Below are 19,813 nucleotides of genomic sequence, written 5' to 3' on the forward strand. Positions count from 1 at the left end.
GGGCAGAAATAATATTATCCCAATTACTCTGATAGCAGAGGCAAGGCAACTAACTCAATCCCTGCTCCCTGGCACTACAGACTTCTGGAACTCTATAAATAGGAAGCTTCTGCTGAAACAGATTAAAAGCTGTGAGAGAAAAATGCCTTCCCCCTACCTTCCTTTGCTTATTGGCAAAGAAACAGAAGTCCCTAAAGCCTCTACACATTCTGGAGAGAAAAGCAGAACAAAGTCTGGGGCTGGTGCTCAATTGAGTCTGTATAGAAGAACAGAAGAGCATGTGCAAGTGTTGCAAATTATTGACTTTTAAACTGGGGGCTCTCAAACCATAGAACTGACTTTTATATAGGGACCTCCCAATGCTGACTCTGATTTAAAAATGTATGGGCAATTTATAAACTGTAGAAGACTGGGTAGAAAGGGAGCCTCAAAAGTATGATTGGGTATAAGGCCCCCACAGTTATGTTAAAAACCTGGTTCTTCTTTGTGGCTGCTTGGTGATTTCTTACATCATTATTTTTTATTGTTCACTACATACTAATGCACTGTGGGCAGATCCAGGACTTTGTAAAGGGGAGCAGCAACCCGTGCTGCAGCTGTTCCTAGCCTCCTCAGACAGGCAGACTATGCCATAGGAACAGCAGCCAGGGACATTTTTTACATCTCTAAATCAGGTAAGAATGCCACCCACGCCCTGCTCTTGGCACCTTCTTCCTTCCCCTGCATGATCAGCGGATCTCCCCTCCCCCACCCACCAATGCTGCTGTCCTGTTGCTGGCTGAGGCGGGGGGCAGGGTGGAGGTAGTGCTCCAGAGCTAGTCCTGTCCCTCTCCAGTCAGGCTGTGGGAAGCTGGGCTTAACTGAGAGCAGCAGCAGTGGGCATGTTCCTCCTCCCTGACCCTGCTCCCAGGCTGAGTATGCTCTGATTACATGGAAAAATAGTTTGTACAAAACAATTTAATTAGAGCAGCTGTTGGCCACCCACACCGCCACTGTGCTGGGTTGAGCCCATATCGCATAGCCCAGCTGAAACAGGTGCCACTGAGTACATGGGAGAAAGTGGGAGGGAGGGAGAATTCTTACCAAATTCAGGGACTTAAAAGTTCCTGGCTGCTGCTCCCACATCATGGTTTGAAATCCAGGTGCAACCGTGCCTCTGCAGTCCTCTGGATCTGACCTTTTGCCAAGCCCAGGTACACTGTCACTATTTCACATTTAATCAAATTCCATTTGACATATATGCCGGATGGTGAGTTTGAAGTACTAGCCGTTGGCACAGTATTAAAGTGCCCTTCCCAGGACCTCAAAAGGTCAACAAATCTTGAGAGCTGTTGAAGTTCCTGCCTGGTCTCATACTGAAAACCCATGGGAAACCCAAGATGGCGATCCAGTGATGTGATACTATTTTCACATAGCTTTATTCCCTTGTATCAGTAAGCTAAACCAAACAGCACTGGTGGTTTACTCTAGTATAGTACTAAAATATTCATCATCATCACACTTTTCAAATTGTAATGGTAGCCCAATTATTAATATAGCTCAAAGTTCCCTACCTTGAAATAACAGAATGTCTAAAGGGTTCTTACAGAAAAGTAGTTTATCATCAAGGATTGATATAGATCATTTGTAATCACAGTTTGTCTGCATTTAGTTTCACTGTTACATGTCAACTGGTACATTAAACATGGACACATGCCCTCACAAATTCCAAATGGTAAGGAAACACATTTGGAAGGGCTTCATACATAATTCAGGATGACATTTAGGCAACCATACTGGATATGAACTTCTGTTTCTCAAAGAGCTCTTTCAGCTGTTGTTCAGTTGTTGCCTCTTTCTGCTGCATCAGCTCTGCAGCTCCTTTTGTCACTCCCCAGGCATCTGGCTTTGACATTGAAGGACAGTATGGCCTGCCTGAAGCAGGCAGCAGATTCTCCCAGTACTCTTTTCTGGCCCTATATAAAGAAGAGGCACTTTAGCATGTGTTATAATAACCCAGAATATTTAAAGAATCATTGTTCAAACCTTCACAGCAGAGGTATTTATTTCATTAGTGTAAGTTTTAAATTAATATTGGATCTAGATATAGAGATTTGAGTGTGGGCTGGGGTGACCAGGTATTGAAAAACGTCTTTCATCTCTTCAAGAAACATTAAGTCACTCACCACCAGGAGTTATCAGCATGGCAATCTGTCTACATTCTATATCTTAACATGCAAGACTTTCACATTGTTCTAAATTAAAGCCTGTGACATTTTCTTCATTTTAAAAGGGGCATCCTTTTTATGTACAAGAATTCCCTTTAAATCAGGAAATCTTTCACACACACAAGCCAACACAAGTGCACTAAAAATATGTGCAGATGTGAGATATAAATACAAAGGCCAGTCCTGATCAAAGCAGTCTGGGGAAGCCTGTTAGGCAAAATTACTTCTCTAAAGATCTTTTTTCTGTGAGCATTTCATTCTTTTTCAAACATAAACTAGTCATTTATGTTGGTAAACTGGGAATAAATTTCAGAAATTTCATAAGACTTTTCAAGTTAGTATGGGATGAATATCCAACTTCACTTGCACTAATAGAAGAAATGATCAATGGAAGGTACTAGCTGCATCTACCAATCACCATGCTTCCCTCATTTAGGGCACAGCACAGTACCTGATGGGAATACCAAAAAAGAGCACTTTGGGGCATGCACATATACAGAACCACTTGACTGGAGTGCCACAAGCCTCTGAAAAGAAAAAATATGCTCTCCCACCAAGGGGCAAAAGGGCCTCTCCCCTTTCTCCTTCCAGCCTCTGACAGGCTCACTGCCTCTGCCACATTATCAGCTGTTGCTGCTGCCATGCAAAACAGGGCAGTAATGGCTCTTTGATAGCCACCAAAGCAAAAGCTGCAGCTTTCCTTCTTGCAGGCTGTCAAGGAGCTGGTTGTTCTCCCTCCCTCCCCATTGGAGAGGGGGAGGAAAACAGAGAACTGTGGGATGCTGGGGGGTCCGAGAGACCCCGAATAGTATTTCATGTAAAGTGCCACTAAAAATAAAGGTAGCATTACAAAGAAGCTCCTGTTTTAAAACAAGAACATTTTTTTGTGGCAGATGTGCTATTTCTGTGGCAGCTCCAGAAAGCACAGATTATACGCATGCTTGCTTTTTGTAACTTGAGGGCATATAGAGTGCTATGAAAGTAATGTATGTCCAAGGCCTAAGCTTCCAGGGCACCTTGTCTATGATGCATAAGTTCATATATAAAAGGAAAGTTCAGTGGACCACTTTGCACTACTGTATATTTAGACACAAGTCTTGATTTCTGAAAAACCCTAAAAGCCACAACTCTCCTAAATCTCAGTGAGAGTACTGGAGATACTGAGAGGCCAACCCACCAAGCTCAGAGACTTTTCAGATCTCAACCTTAACAAACTGAGGTGAAATTCTGTACCCACTGAAGTCAAGCGAGCCAAGATAATTCCTAAAGATTAGATCTTATCTTTCAACATTACGAATCAACATACTTTTTTTGTATAGACCAATATGAACTACTGTACAGTGCAGGCACAGTGTGTCATTTTAATGCTATAGTTAAATATATATATATATATATATATATATGTATATATACCTTGCTCTGACCCAAGGTTTAGTATGCATGCTCAAACCACTTCCCCAGCTACCATGTTTCTCAGAAGCCTCTGGCAAAAATCCTCTTTCAGGGGCCAGCTCCTCAGCTATTGCTCTGATGTGATAAGGCTCAAATCCACAGCAGCCTCCAATATACCGGATTCCCATGTTATAGGCCTCTCTTGCATATTTTTGAACATCCCATCTGGTGAGAATTCTTGGTTCCAGACCTATAATGATATGTACCAGCTTTAATATCAATAAAACCCTGTTTAGCAAATTTGTAGCAAAACATCATCATTTTACATTCTCATCTACAGTTAAGTGCAAAGTTAGAGACATGAGTGAGTTTCTATAGTAAAGATTAAAAATGTCTTAGTCTAGATTAATGATAAAAAAAAAATCTCATTACACTGTAGTATTTAGATTTCATGATGTTCCCCTGTGAAACACTTGCCGTAAGTTTACTTGGTCCAAAAGGACTGCATTTCCTAAATTCTGACCCAGATAAAGTGCTAAGTGCCATATTTTGGATGTGTATTTAAAATGTAAACCACAAAAGACACACTGAAATATGGGCTTTTGTCTTATTTAGCAACTCTTGAGTTAAACATTTAACTCTCTTCAGATCCTTAGGTGGAGGGGCCTTGGTGCTCCCAGCCCTTGCTGCCAATTGGTGGAGGGCACCTTCATTCAGTCTACAACACTGCTACTTTTTTGTCTCACCACTAATTGGTGGAAGTTGCCTTCACTTAGTCTACATCACTACTGCTTTTTTTGTTTTGTTTGATTTAATGGGAAATCATGGCCAATGGCAGTTTTTCCAGCAATCGTAGACGATGCTGTGGTTTATGTGAAATCCGTGAAACTACGATTTAGATATGTCCCTAGTTACAAATGTAGGGACTCCAGTGATGCAGAGAAGTCTTTAGAGTGTGTAGAGAGAGATCCTCTCAGAGAACATCCCTATTTGAATTTGCAGTCTGGGACTCTGAGTGTGTGGTGAAGCTACTTCTTCAGTGTTTAAGTTGCTTGGATGAGATATATGGCAACAATTCAAGCTAAAGTGTAGGATTACTTTTAAAAAGAGCTCCCCTAGAGAGTCACAGGAAAAACAAAAGATGAGTGTACTGTGTCTATCTGTGTGTTGGGTCTGACTTTTTTACTCTCCAGCTTTGTGGTGAACCTTATTGTTTAAGGATGTAAATTTCAGAAATAACCTAAGTAAAAAGGGACCCTTCATTGAAGTCAATGGAAGTTCATCCAGTTACACTAGAGGACTTCAGCCCATGGCTTTTTAAAATATTCCTCTCACAACTTAATTTTAGTTCATTCCTTCATGCCTCTCAACTACAACCTCCATTTACTGGAAGTATACCTGCACAGTGTTAGAGATAATCACTTTTTGGTTAATACCAGCTGAAATTACTTTCCAGGATTTTAACTTCAGAAGAGGATGATGTGCATTTATCATAGTGAACATAAAGAAGCCTTTGCTAAAACCTGAAAAATTAACAAGCAGCATAAGACGTGTCCAAGTCTTACCAAAAGGAAATTCTGGAAGATCAATAAAACCCTGCTTCCTGCAATCAGGGGTGTGGAAAGCAAGTGGTTGAGACATCAGGTGTGCTTTCAGCTTAGCAGCCTGTAAACCCTCTTTCATGAGTGTCACAGTTTTTAGGCAAGTATCTGGGTCAAAATGGCAGTTCACCCCAACAATAGAAGCACCTAGGAGGTAAGGAAAATGACTTTTCAATTATGCTGCCTTCCAGGAACTGTGGAATGATTTAAGGGAATATTAAAATTCTTAGCTGAGGTGCTCTGGAAGCAAATTAATCTGCACACTAATACTATGAACACAAAGCAGTCAGAGCAAAACCAGCCCTACCTTCCCCCATGCCATTGTCTTGTCAACAAATCATGCCTGTCAGTGTCTACATCTACCTGCTGCCTTCCTGATTCCACAACATCAGTCACACTCTTCATCCCTATGCGGTTGCATTTCTTTGCAGCACTGCATCAGCAAACATGGTATATAGTTATGGCTATATAAGGTAAAGCTAGTTTTCTGTCTTCCTAAGTTATGCCCTTGTACCAGTCTTGGGTGCAGAAAATGCAATAAAAAACCCTGCATTACCTAACCTACACGTGATCCATTCTTAGGGTCCTTTCTATACGCAGTTCTTGTCCAAACATCTCTACTTCTTTTCTTCTCTGCAATCAGATTGTGAAAAGGTGGCTTTAGGTTCTTTTTATTCCTTCAGCCATGTTGGTATTCTCTGTATTGGAATTAGCACTGCAGCCAGAAGTAGAAAAGTTGTAGGAGTACTCTACTTAACCCTAGCTGCCCATGGCCCATTAGACTGCTTGAACAACAAGGATTACCAAAGCACAGGGATTATTCTGCTTTTTTTAAAGGTTTCTTTAGTAAAGTCTGCATACAAAAACAGTCTAAAGAGAAAGCAATTTTGGATTACGCATATTAATTATAAATCAGAAAAGCCATGTCTACCTGATAAACTTAGCATATTTGGGAACAGCTCCTCAAAGAGCTGCATGCTGCCCTGCACGAATTGCATCTGTGTGGTGCTACAGGCTGGCTAAATGGCTAGAGGCAGGCCAATTACCACTGCTGATACGGTGGGTTAAACAGCCCTAACAGTGCTACATGGATGTGGCTACACTGCTTCTAGTTTACCAGGCTACTTGCCTAAAGCAGCACTAAGCTGGAGGGAATTACGGCTGGCCTTGGTAAGCTTACTCTGTAGACATGGCCTAGACTACTTAGTTATGATGTATGTATTATCTACCTTATTTACTTCAGTTTGTCCCATTTGTCTAAATATTCTTTCCCACATACATGAACTCCTAAATTGACACTTACCTGCCTTTACCAGCTGGACAGCACATTCTCCAGGAGGTATACCATGCATATCTCCCTCTGGACCAATGCACAAAGAAACTGCAACTGGCTTCCCAGATTCTTTTAAGACTTCAACTGCCCAGGTAGCTTCTTCAACGTGTTCAAAATACTGAAAGATAACAGACAGTCTATTCTCTTTTCTTTGGATGAGAACACTCAAGTATTGTATATGCCAGGGGTGGGCAAAATCTGGCCCGCCATGCACTTTCATCCGGCCTGCAGGGCCCCACAACAAATTGTTCCTCGCCCAACCCTTCTGCCTATTGGGGTGGGAGTGAAGCACCTACACCCACCCCAAACATACCCTATTATACCTCACTCCTAACCTCATGGGCAAAAGGGCAGGCCCCATTAGCACCGGGTGGGGTTGCTGCTGCAGGCTTCCCTGCATGCCGCTCCCTCTGGGTAGCAGGTAGGGAAGGGAGGGGTTGGAGGGCCTGCAGCTGAGCTGGACTGCGGAGCTTGGGGCTGGGGCTCTGGCTGGCTGCAGCGTGAAGCCCGTGCCCAGAGGGACAGCAGCAGTGCAGAACTAGGTTGGGCAGTGTGTGTGTGTGTGGGGGGGCTCTCCCACACTCCCCCCATGGCGTACAGCCCTGGTAGGCAGCAGGGGCAGCAACAGCAGTGGTGAGGGGAGGTGGGGGTTGTGCTTGTGCTCAGTGCTGGTGCCTGGCTTTGGCCAGCTCTGCATAACACTGTGAAGAGTGCAGCCCCTGCCAGGCAGTCTGTATTGCCAACGCTCCCCACAGTTGCTCAGCACAGGATGGAAGCCCCAGGCACTAGTGCTGGCTGGGGCAGGGAAGGCAGCCAGCTCCAGTGCCTGGGCCTTCCCTCCCCTGCTGCATGAGTGTGGGGAGTGCTAGCGATAGACTGCCCAGCAGGGGCTGCACTCCATACTGCAATGTGCAGTGTTGTTTGGAGCCAGGCACCAGAGCCAGCACCTCCACCTGCTGCTGCGCCACGGTGGGAATGCGTGTGTGGGGAGGTCCCCACATTCCTTCCACCCTCCCTCACACCCCACAAATGCCACACACACATACACCTCAGCAGTATTGCCTCTGTCGACTTCAGGAGAGACCAGTGTGTTCCAGAGCCACACACCCACATCCCACAGACACCCCACCAACATACCCTATGCCCCCACACACAGCCACATGCCCTGACAAACTCCCACACATCCTCCCACCCCCCACCATACACACACACACAATCACACACCCCTATACAACATGAGACTAAGAATTCATTTTAAGTTATTATGCAATCACCTCTATTATACAACACATAAACACAAATCACAACAAAAATATTTTTTGTAATAAAATTAAAATACATTACAGTAGGTGTTTGACTTTTAGCGTATGAGTTGCTTTTTTCTGGTTGTAAGATGACAACCCCCCCAAAGGAGTAGGAGGGGGCAGGGAGGGGGAACACTTTGGGTGGCAAAGGTCAGAGGCTAGGACTTCCGGTCCCAAAATGGCAACCGAGGGACAGGGCAACTGTCACGGGGTGGGGCTACTCAATGTAGCCCTCAGCAGCTCACCAAACCTCATTAAGCAGCCCTCTACCCAAAATAATTGCCCACCCTTGATATATGCTTTAATCTCTATCCCTACCACAAAGTCAAGGACTTGAATCTCTTCTCACTTGCTCTGAAGTACCTCCCTTCACCTCAGTAATTATACAACTGTGAAGTTGAATGGAATGTAAAGCAGATTAAAATAGTCTAAATTAAAGTACTCTTTTTACAGAATAATGCAGGCATGGAGGGAAGTAATAAGGAAAAGCTCTTCTGGAATAAACTTAATGAACAGACATGTCCTGATTTAGGCCAGTTGTTGGGAAGAGATTCAAAATATGGAGAGATTCAAAGGTGAGGCAGAGCCACCTTCATCCACCTTCTTTATTCCTGCGGTTTACCTCAGCTGAAATAAAGATGTGTAGCCAAGGAGTTTAGGACACCAGCAGACATTTCTGTATATTTAGGAATACACCTGACTGTAAGAGTTCAAAACATAGTACTTATTTTTAAAAGAGGAAATTATATGAACTGAAGGCTAACACTATAAAAATGTTGAATTTACCTCTGCAATTAAGAAGTCCACATTCTTTTTAACAAAGACCTCTAGCTGCTTTTGGAAAATTGCTTTAACCTCTGCTTTATCCTTGCAGCTGAGGTATGATGGTGTCTGACTGACTCCTCCTGCCACCAAAGCATCTCCTTCTTGGGATACTTCCCATGCAATGTCACAAGCAGCTTCATTTACTTTCTGGCCCTGAAATGTGAACACAGACTACATCAGTACCAGCTGATTACAGATAAGTCTATGTATCAGACATTTTAGTTTTCCTTAAGAATCATAACCAGTCTTTCATGTAGGCTTTCCATTTATAATTAGTTTTTGCTTCATTAAGGAAATACGCATATTAAGAAAAATGAGGAGACATTTTAAAATATCAACTAATATCAGGCCTCTTGTGAGCTGTCATAATATCAAGATGTTACATTACTTCATCAAGATGTTAGTAAAGTTAAAACCATATTAGCATATTTTTCAAGGCTGCTAATAGGACATATACATGTCTCACTATGTTGTCACCCAACATTCAGATCATCATGATTTGGCTTGTCTGGGGGTGTACTGTTCTAGTACAATTGTATTCTTATATATTAGTGGCTTCCATCACAAGATCTCAAGCATTTTTAAGAAAGCCTACAATTATACCATATGTATCATGGTAACTCTGAATATTTATCAGAGAGATACTCGTGATGGTCATACTATTGACATGTTGCTAAATCCTGATTCTTCATGCTTCACCACAGATCATTAGGAAATCAGGTGCCTATCTGGTTACTCATTTATTGTTACACTGCATAGCTATTTAAAGATTTGTTTTTAAAGTTAAAATTGTATATAAAGCACACAGTAAGGTAAAAATCTCTTGGTGTTTTCCAACTCTCACAGCTTGTCCTTCATCATTAAGTATACAACAATCATTCATCATGATGGAATAGAAACAACATAATATTCACTATACCCACATATAAAGTGCCTCCTGTGTATTTTCTACTTCTGGAGGGGGTAGGAAAATAAGCAAATATTTGGTTTTAAACAATATTTCTCTGCAGCTCAGCTGACCAGTTATGGGTATGAATATGTATTTATATTATGTGGTTTTTTATTTCTTGGGGGGCAATTTTTATAAAAACCAAGTTTGTATTCATCTGTACTCATGCTATATTTATCATTTGAAAAGTTGGCAAATTACTAAACTGAAGTTTGCACATAGAGATGTGAAATTTTACGAAAATGTTAACAAGAGAGCACTAATGATAGCACTGTAACATCAGTGAAGTTAGGTTATTATTTAAATCAAGGGTCAAACTTATCTGGCCCCAGAGACCAGATGAACAATGAGGGGGCCAAGTCCACAGGCCAGATCAGGCCCATGGAACTCCCTCCACCCTCTTCCTCTCTGCACCAGATCCACCACAGATGGCACCAGTTCCAGCTGCTGCTCTGTGATTCACAATGTATACAGCACGGGTCTCAGACCACCTGGAGTGATTGCTACATGCAACAAGAGCCCAGAGCAGAGCAGACTGAATAGGTACGACATTCAGTGTGGTCCACCCAGGGCAGACGCCATGTATAGTCTGAAGGCATAATGTGCAGGACAGGTCCCCAACTGGCTGGATCAGGTATAATGTACAGGATGTATCCCAGAGTAGCCAGAGAACATGGCACAGATCCCAGAATGGCTGGAACAGGCACCAGATGCAACATGCATCCTGGGCCCTGCTTGTGAGACCAGTCCAGCATGCACCATGTGTGGCATGTGGATCAACTGAGACCCAGGATCAGCACCACAGGCTGAATATGGCCTTTTGGCCTGATTTTTGACACCCCTGATTTAAACATACGAGTTTAAAGGAAAAACAGGTATAATCATGCATGATTAGCAATCTAGACTGAAAATCTAGTTCCCTTGACTCCTAAATTACCAAAATCAGAACTTGTGAAGATAACTTACACCTAAAGATGTGTTTGTGTGGCAGGGAGGGAGAGGGGGGTTAAATTGACAGGGCACTAGTGACATTTTTTTTCTAGGTATGGAGGCATTATAGAAATAAAGAAAGCACTCATCCTCTTTATACAAATTAACTCACCTCATCTGAATGATGTAAAAAGTGTATGCATGTGTGTAAGGTACACACTGGGACATCATTATCTAAACCAGGGGTGGGCAATTATTTTAGGCGGAGGGTCGCTTACTGAGTTTTGGAAAGCCATCGAGGGCCGCATAACAGGCAGCCAAGGGTAGCTAAATATTAATTTTCTAAATTTTTTAGCGGCCCTGCAGGCTGGTTAGAATGGCCTTGGCAGGCCATATCCAGCTCACAGGCTGCATTTTGCCCACCCCTGGTCTAAACTATGCTCTGTGACTGTGCTACAACAAGATCTATTACTGGAGCCCAGTGCTTCCACCCTCTTAGGACAGAAAATCTGACTATTCCAAGTTTCAAAAGCTGTCCTACTATCCATGTATACACATGTATACGCATAAAGGGATTTATCTTTTGCTCTTCTGTCCCCTGTTAAATCCTCCCCATCTGTCAAAGGCTTGGCTAAAGCTAGAGAGAAGAAATCAGAGGAGCCACACCATGGCAAACCTTCTGGTTATGAAAAATACTTGTTCTGCATAGCTCTACAGAAGCCCCCCCTGAACCCTACTGCACACACAGCTCCCAGTATCCTTTTCCTCCTCCGTCATGCATTGAAAACATTGTTCTTTTATGTCAAGGACCCTCTGCACTCAATAGCAGGACAAGATTTAGGACCAAGATCAATAGTTTGGATCTACTGGCTGCTCCAGTGTTGTAAACTCATGTCATGTGGCATTTGCTACCCATGTACTGTTCTGAAGATTCTTTATGGTTTCTGGAGTTGGGCTGTACTTCCAGTTGCTGAAGAATTCCCTTTAATAACTAATTTTACTACTTGTTCATTCATTCCTGAATACAGTCCCTTCAAATTGAAAAGTAAATTATGACCATGGCTTCATTTCCTCTCCCCTTCCTCACCACTCAGTCTGCAAGTTTTTTGGTGTGCCATGGTAAGGAAGATATCCTTCCTACCTCTTCAGACACCCAATCATATACAACTTTTCATTCCCCTGGAATTTTTACTTCCACTTTCTTGAATATGGCCAAATCAGTTCTACCAAACTGTTAAAAGAATCAGTAATATTTCTACATTTAAGCCACAGAAGAGAAACGGTTTGCCAGTGATAAAAAAAAATGACTTACAGATATTTTGTCAGCTACATAGTTTCCCCGGTTCTCTAGTTTGTCTTCACTGGCATAAAAGGTGAATGTCTGCAAAACATTTGATCCAGCTCTGAGGAACTCCCGGTGAAGCTGGCGGACTGCAAGGTATTAAAAAGGAAAGATAAGGCTTGATATAATAATTGCTACCATTTTGGTTGCAGCTCACAAAATGATGACTGGTCCTTAAGCTTAGGTTATTTTATCTTGGTTAAAGGCTGTATTGTGAAGATACTTTTTTATTTGGCTGCAGAGCATGAGTAGTGGCAGTCTTGTCTTCTCCATAAGCCTGCCTCCTTATCCCTACTTATATGGGTAGTAGACAAATCATAGAATCACAGAAAAAAGTGACTTCAGGAGGTTATTTAGTCCTGTGTACTACAGAAACCCTGCCTATAAGCTCACTTGCTGTGCCTTTGGCACCTTGCCTGGCCTTCGCTGCCAATATGGCTGACCTCTCATATTTCACTTCACAGAATGGCTGCAAATATGGGAAAAACAAGAGAAAGTATCGCAAGAAAACGAATGCTGGGATCAGTGAGAGGAACAAAAAGCAGCTGCTTAAAAGATTGTGCATAAAGATGACAAAGGAACTATTCTAGCCTATGAAAACAAACATAGGGATAGTTACCCATCTTGGAAATAACATACCAAAAGCTAAACACGAGGTACCCCTCAGAAAATGCAAGCTCCTAGTTTTCATTCATTTTTTTCAACTATAGAAAATAATAGAAAACAATTCTTCTATTGCAAAGAACTAAGAATGCCCACAACAGGTGAGAAGTTTTTAACACTGTGGACTCCTATTTAAAATCTCTGGGTTTATCATGCAAATCATGTTTACACACCTAACAGTGCTAACATTGTGTGGCACTCTACATCACCCTTGAAAGGATCTCAAGGCATCCCAGGCATCTGCATTACCCTGGTTGAGAATCACTGGCCTAAACAAAGATGAAGACCTCATTTTGCTCATCTCTGTATATTTAATGAAGAGAGAGGTCTTGCCCCATGGAGCTTACAACTGAAACACAGATTTCACTTGCTCCATGAAGTGGACATAATGGGTGCCTGCAGACATGCAAGAAGGCTGCTCTGACATGCTGTAATTGCAGCACCTCAGAGCAGACTCAATTAACTGAGTCTGCTGAGGCATTGTAATCAGCATGCTCTGGGTGATTTAATTAGAGCAGCTCTCAGAACTGCTTTAATTAACAGTACTTGCCCACCCATGGAGCATGTGTAAAAGTGCCTGATTATGCTGGGCCAAGTCCTGCAGGGTTTGGCTTAATATAACCATCAGGTTCACCTCCAAGACATAAGGTCATTATAGTGAATCTATACACACAAGTAAGTTTGATTCCATCCAGTAGAGGGAAGTGCTATCACAAAAAAAACTGGACCTCTGTTGTGGTAGCCTTTATTTCTTATCATACTCTTGGGTAAACAAGCTGGGTGGTCAAATACAATGTTGCTTAGGCCAGCTATTACACAAGAGCTAGTCAGGAAGGTAAACTGTTGCTCAGCTGAACAGTTCTAGGTCTCAGAATCCTGCATGAAATTTGATATTGGTAGCTGAGTCTCACTGAGCAGAATCAAAATATTCCAAGTGCAGGCAGCCTGCAAAATATCTTTAAAATAAGGTTATTCCACTCAACCAAAGGGCCATTGCAATATAATTCTAGTACCTAATAACTTGCGTATCTCTCAGAAATTTCCCTGACAGATCACTGGCAGTGCTGCCTAGAACACCGAATGATTTTGCTTAAAAGGCTGGTGTGTAAGAATGTTGGTTTTAGGTTAGCTCTGCTTACAGACCCTCCTTCTGCTTTGTGTGGCAATTCGCCCATTTTCTACTGGTGTGGTGCCCATCACTGCAGAATGTTTACAGCCCTTGGAGCTAAAATAAGCACCGTTCTCTCTTTGAAAAGGTGGCATTTGTGCCCTTCTCCAAAAACAGTCAACACATGCTGTGCAGTTTCAGACTCACCTCCTTCATTTAACTTTTTAACAATGCTGACACAAACTCTAGTCTAGGGGTGGGCAAAATGACCTGAACGGCCTGCAGATATGGGCTGCAGGCTGGACCTGGCTTACCAACCGATTGTATCCAGCCTGTGGGGGACACCCACCAACTGACTGGATCCAGACTGTGGCTGTCGCCACAGTGCCACAGTGCTCCACATGAGGCCACCAGCCCTGCATGGGGGAGTCCACACCCACTGGTCCAGCCCTAGTGAGCAATCACAGCTTACCGATGGGGCTGTTCCCTTCATCACTGCAACTGCCTGGGTGCTGCTTGGCTCCTCTCACCTCCAGGGACAGCTCTGCCTCCGGCTGTGCCACTTGGGGGGGGGGGGAGGGGGATCTTTAGCCAGGCAGCTCCTGCCTCAGGCAGCTTCTTCTCCAGTTCATGGCTGCCTTCTAGACGCTCCACCTGCCCAGCACAACGCAGCAGGAACAGGAGGAGAAGCCACCGTTGGAGGTGAGGAGAGCCAAGCAGCATCCAGGCAGTTGCAGCCGCACTGGGAGCAGCCCTTCTGGTAAGCTGTGCACACTGGCTGGGGCCAGGCCAGCAGATGTGGGCCGAAACAAGGTACAGGCTGTGCTGGGTGGGGCTCAGCCCTATGCAGGGTGCCAGGGAGGGGGCAGAGGGAGCAACCAGAGATTGTGTCATCCTGTTGAGCTCTGCTGCATGAGCCCCCTACTGCCTCCTCCATTTCCTTACCCCCAGCTGAGAGCTAGCACCCCCACCCCACTCATGCAGGGCAGGGAACAGATTGCAGCTCTACCCTGGGCCCCAGCCCCATGATCCTGGCCTTATCCATTTCACTCCTAAACACTGCTCCCCACCCACCTGCAGCCTCATCCCACATAATGAGTTTTAGTGAGCTATTGCGGTGGGGGGGGGGGTGGAGTGCTATCCTAGCCTTCCACAACTCATCAAAACTCCCTATGTGGTCCCCACCTCTGCTCTAGCCACACCTTCTTTGGGCTTGGCTGGTCCTAAGGTTTGTGAGAGAATGGCTGACTTCCAGCATCTAGATTCTACGGACCCAAGAGGCTCCTCCAATTTCTTTTATATCCTAAATGGGAAAGAGCTGCTCTTGTGACAATGACTCAATATGGCTGAGTTAGCCTCTCCCTGCAGAGAGTTACAACATTTGCTAACAGGGTTGATCAGGCAACAGCCATTTTATTAGATGCCATTGACACTATCCGACTTGTTCTATCAGAATGATGGTTGATGGCCTTCAGTGCTCTTTGATTATGGTTTTGGCATTTCTAGCCAAGTGTATGGTTCATATAATGGAGGAGCTAATGTAGGTAGGTAAATTTAAAAAAAAGACTAGTAAACCTAAGAAGGGAATTAAAATAACAAACAAAACTATTTACCTTTAAGGCACTATGGAACTCGTAAAATAGCTGGAACAAGATAAACGTTGCACAGACCTCCAATAGCCAAGCATGTTTCAATACTTCTGTTTAAAACCTACTAAGGTCCTTTAAAAGATATATATACACATGGATATGGATATAAAACCTTTACTAAGTTTTTAAACAAAAGTGTTGAAACAACCAAACAGCTATGAGACCTATATGCACCTTTATCTTGCTCCAGCTATTTTATGAGTTCCATATTGCCTTAAAGGTAAATAGTTTTGTTTGTTGTTTTTATGTAAGTGAAGACGCTTACATTCCCCAAATGATTACAGTTTCCTGTTAAAACTGACCTGCTTCTGGGTGTTCTACTGCAGCTTCTGGAGTCCAAGGCCCAGCTTTTACATAACCCCTCTTTTCAAGGGCAATGACAAATCCTCCATCTCCAATCACAATTTCTCCAGAATCTAGACGCTCTAGGATACCCTAAAGGGAAAAGAAAGTTTGATGAACTCTAGTTATCTCATTTTATTGACTGTATACTTCTTGGTCTTACTCTGTTTGGAAAGAGTTGAGTATATGCAAGGGGTTGCCCCAAATAATACTATATTTACTCAAATAGAGAATGAACCTGATTATAAGATGACCCTCCAATAATTATATTCTATGTATAAAAAATTTATAAATTTGTTATAATTTTCCAGGCATAGAATCTAATTATTAGAGGTTTTCCTTGAATTTGTCCCCTTCCCACTGCTATAGCACAAAATTAATCAGAGGTAGAGGGGTCAGGTAGTTCCTTTGCTCTCTTCCTCCCAACTTTTCTCCCTGCCAGTCCCTTTCTCCTCCCTTACTGTCAGACCCTGCTCTCCCTCAACACATGGAAGTGAGGAGCAAATTTGAAAACAATAACCTTGAAATTAATCATGGCTGTAGCAATTTGCATACAATACCCATACACTTCTTTCATCCAGAATTGATGCACATTACCTTTGTTTGACACTGTTGTGAGTTTTAGCACAGGTACCACATAAACACACCTTTGAGCAGCACTTTGGCACCTACTCAAAAATAGCAAACTATACATGATATTGGTCCAAAGTCAAAGGCTCATAATTTACAACATAGTTCATTGGGCTGGGGCCACACTGAAGTCAACAGCAGTTTAAACCATGATGATGCACAGTTCAGCAATGCTCAGTATGTATGTGTTCTCCAGATACCCTACCAGAAAGGATCCATGTGCTAATGCGCCCCCACTCATCACAATTTTATTGCAATGAAAATACAGACCCAGAACGGAAAGCTAAGGACCATTTCTCTTCTGATGAAAGAACATTGCAGAACTCCCACTATGTTCCCCATTGTTTTTGTATGATCTGTGCGTCTTTAAAAACATTTAGCATAAAAGTGTCTTAGGATATGAACAAGCATACATTATAAGTGGCTTCAAAAAAAAAGGTTGGGGGGAGAAAGAAAGTAGCTACTGCTGGGGAATGTGCAGCGGCTGCTATATCTGTTACATGTGTCTTTTCTTTTTCATGCTCTTGTCATAGGTATTTAGCAAAATTCACAGATTCACTGGAGTCTGACAGGGCTGCACTGCTAGTGTGGCCTCAAACTTATGGGCTATCAATCATACGCTTTAGCACCCATGCCACCCCAGTCTAAGTTACATGTGTATGAGCCTGTAGACATATGAAGTATAGCAAATCTCTTCAGGGTCACAGCTGGGGCAATTTAGATCACTTGCATGACTAGTGTAACAGCTGTTGCAATCCTGAGCAGATCTTTGTTCCCTTTTCAAGCTGCTAAAAATGTACCTTTGACCATACCCGCAGACTTCTTTATTAACTTATCTGTACGTTAGCTGCAATAGTCACCTAGGCAGTGACAACACAAGAAGCTTCTGGCAAAAAAAAGAAAAGAAAAAAGGCACAACTGAAGTGCCAATCCACAGCTAAAAGACCCCATCTTTGGGGGCAAATGAGACATTCCCAAATTGTTCAAATCTATCCTAGCTTTTTCCACAAGCTGGTTTCACTTGGTTGAGTCTAGTCAGAACTGTAAAAAGAATAAAACAAAATAAATAATCATCCATCATGATTCATTCTGCTAAATTCAGCCTCGAACTGATCAGGTATAAAAGATGACAATTCCCATTTCTTGTAATGTGAACAGTAATAGAACAGGATAGTCACTAAATTAATCTAAAGCCAGTTTCTTGGCTATAATCCTCCTGTTAGATTACTTTAGAACGTCCCCCCTCCCCCAAGGCCTCTGACTATTTTGCAGTGGATAAATGGACGAATAGTACTGGGAGCAGAACCCCAGGTCCCCTCTATCCCAGGCAAGAACCATCCTCACTGGACTACAGTTAGTCCAGCAGCGGGAAATTATTTTGGGCAGAGGGCCACTTACTGAGTTTTGGCAAGCCATTGAGGGCCACATGACAGGCAGCCCAGGGCAGATAAATATTACTTTTCCAAATTTTTAGTGGCCCTGCAGGCCAGATAGAATGGCCTGGTGGGCCGCATCCAGCCCCTGGGCCGCATTTTGCCCACCCTTGAGTTAGTCCCTCCTGCTTGCTCTCCTGGGGCTGTTATTCTTTACCTTTTCACCCAGTGACTCCAGCTCCACCAAGGAGACAACTGAGGCTACTATCTGCCCTGCCTAGTCCATAGCTTGGCAAGTACACTAGTCTCCAGGGAAGTGGGAAATGTTTTAAAATACCTTTGGAAGGAGGGCCTATAATTTAGGTACTTAGCAAATCCAATAGCCTACTGGTTAGAGGAAAAAAGATAGCGCCCATGGCAGAAGCCAGGGAAAAGCTTCAGATTTACCACAGAGTGTAAAGCTTCTCCCACCAGCAGTGTAAAGGGATAAGAAGGTGATCACATTTTCAGTTTTCTATTCATGGTCTTTAGTCTAAATCCTGTTTGCATCCTATCCTCTGTACCTTTCAATCCTAAGAGTGGCTGTGGGCTTATCCCACTGTGGAAACAAGTTACCAACAGTCTGTTCACTCATGAAATCCCATATGTCATCTAGGAGTTTTTTACCTAAAAACTTTCTGCCCTCTTGACCAGAACTGTTGGCCAAGAAGTGCTCCACAGTGGTAATCCACTTGCTAGTGAGATGCATTACTCACTTCACCACATGACAAAGGCACATCACAAAAATTGTCATATCAACTTTTTGAAGGGAGTAAAGCAAGATTGTATAGGATTACACTTAAGAGACTTGGATGCTGAAAGCTGCCTAAGCTCCATTTAGGTGCTGTAGAGACAGAATAGGATCCAAGGCAAAGTGTTTCACATAAAGCAAATTTGAAAACTGCAGTAAATATTTTCTTTTTTAATCACTTAATTTATAGTCAACTTATTTTCACACAGAAGTGCAATATTAAATGATGATAACAACCTTCTGAAAAGGATACAGCATGCAGTCACTGAGCCTCTCATGGGTAGATGTCTGGTGGTTACTCCTGAAACATCAAGTTTTCATTCAAATAGGCTATCCTGGTGCCTTTGTTCAACCAAGTGAGACTACCAGGATGCCTTAGGGTGATCTCTTATTGAAGCAACTACCTAGGTGGGATGAAGTGAGACAACCTTTCCATTGTATGCCATTCTTGCTCAGACCCAAGCAAAGGCTCATCACAACCTTACAAAGGCAGAAGGCAAGAGCAGGGCTCCAGGCTCCACCCATGGAAGAAAGCCTTGTATTCAAAAGCTTGTCTAACTTTATCCCACCAACACGGTTGGTCCAATAAAAGAAATCACCCTAAGGCATCCTGGTACTCTCACTCAGCTGAACAAAGACACCAGGATAGCCCCATTACATCTTACTGAAACAAACCTTTGAATGAAACCTTGATATTTCAGGAGCAACCACCAGATATCCACCCACCAGAGGATCAGTGAGACATCCTGGGCTTGTGCAGTTTCTGGACCATCCCAGCTTCACCACCCACCACCCGCGATGACCACAGAGAGCTCGGCTGGCTCCCCAGCCCACAGGAGTTCACTCGTCCCCCAAAAGGGAGGCCCGATTTCAGTCTTTCCCAACCCACGGCTAGGAAGCTGGAGCCAGGCACTACTGAATTGAAATTGTGGCCGAAGGAGGACACGGGAAGGTGCCAGGTCTCCGGGATATTTAAAGGACCGATGATAAACAGCCTCTTCCCGTGGCCGCCCCCTGAGAGCAGGCAACAAAGGCCTGGCGTTTGTCCGTGCTCCTCGCAGCCGCAGCTCGCTGCCGGGACGGCTCCCGCCAGCTCCCCGTGGCCTCCCCCGGGCTCCGGGCTCAGGCTGAGGGGCCGGGGGCTGCAGGGAGCGGGTTACCTTCTTGGGCGGCTTGGGGGCCCCTCCGACCGGTGCCATGCTGGGCTGCCTGGTGCCGCTGCCTTCCTGTGACGGCGCGGACGCGCGGGACGGGGCGGCGCAGGGCAGCGCTGCGCGGCCCGCGCGCTATATAGCAGCCGGGAGAGGCCGGGCCGGGCCGGGGAGGGGAGGGGAGAGGAAGAGTGGCTGCCAGGCCCCAGGCTGGGCCCCTCGGG

General features: G+C 43.9%; 2 protein-coding genes across 2 annotated transcripts in view; one reads left to right on the top strand and one right to left on the bottom strand.

Annotated features, from left to right (window-relative positions):
- Positions 1 to 1,578: 1,578 nt before the first annotated feature.
- LOC109307998 (betaine--homocysteine S-methyltransferase 1) lies at positions 1,579 to 19,703 on the bottom strand. Its single transcript, XM_019532197.1, has 8 exons — positions 19,599 to 19,703; positions 15,606 to 15,738; positions 11,854 to 11,972; positions 8,624 to 8,815; positions 6,504 to 6,651; positions 5,165 to 5,347; positions 3,621 to 3,849; positions 1,579 to 1,955 (listed from the first exon to the last, which is right to left on the bottom strand). Exons 1-8 carry the CDS (start codon positions 19,635 to 19,637, stop codon positions 1,763 to 1,765), a joined length of 1,236 nt encoding a protein of 411 aa, XP_019387742.1. The 5' UTR covers positions 19,638 to 19,703; the 3' UTR covers positions 1,579 to 1,762.
- The window catches only part of DMGDH (dimethylglycine dehydrogenase), an 89,183-nt gene continuing 89,005 nt past the window's right edge, over positions 19,636 to 19,813 (top strand). Inside the window, exon 1 of the mRNA XM_019531703.1 lies at positions 19,636 to 19,715. Within this exon, the coding sequence (XP_019387248.1) occupies positions 19,636 to 19,715 (80 nt within the window). The remainder of the gene's footprint in view (positions 19,716 to 19,813) is intronic.

The sequence above is a fragment of the Crocodylus porosus genome, unplaced genomic scaffold (genome assembly GCF_001723895.1).
Source record: "Crocodylus porosus isolate Cpor-Errol unplaced genomic scaffold, CroPor_comp1, whole genome shotgun sequence".
Taxonomy (NCBI): domain Eukaryota; kingdom Metazoa; phylum Chordata; order Crocodylia; family Crocodylidae; genus Crocodylus; species Crocodylus porosus.

Excerpts from the sequence above, each read along its gene's own strand:
- LOC109307998 (XM_019532197.1), bottom strand. The coding sequence starts at position 19,637 with ATGGCACCGGTCGGAGGGGCCCCCAAGCCGCCCAAGAAG. Across the intron at positions 15,739-19,598 it reads CCCCCAAGCCGCCCAAGAAG|GGTATCCTAGAGCGTCTAGA; the intron begins GTAACCCGCTCC and ends TTTTCCCTTTAG. Across the intron at positions 3,850-5,164 it reads TCTTCCAGAATTTCCTTTTG|GTCTGGAACCAAGAATTCTC; the intron begins GTAAGACTTGGA and ends ATATCATTATAG.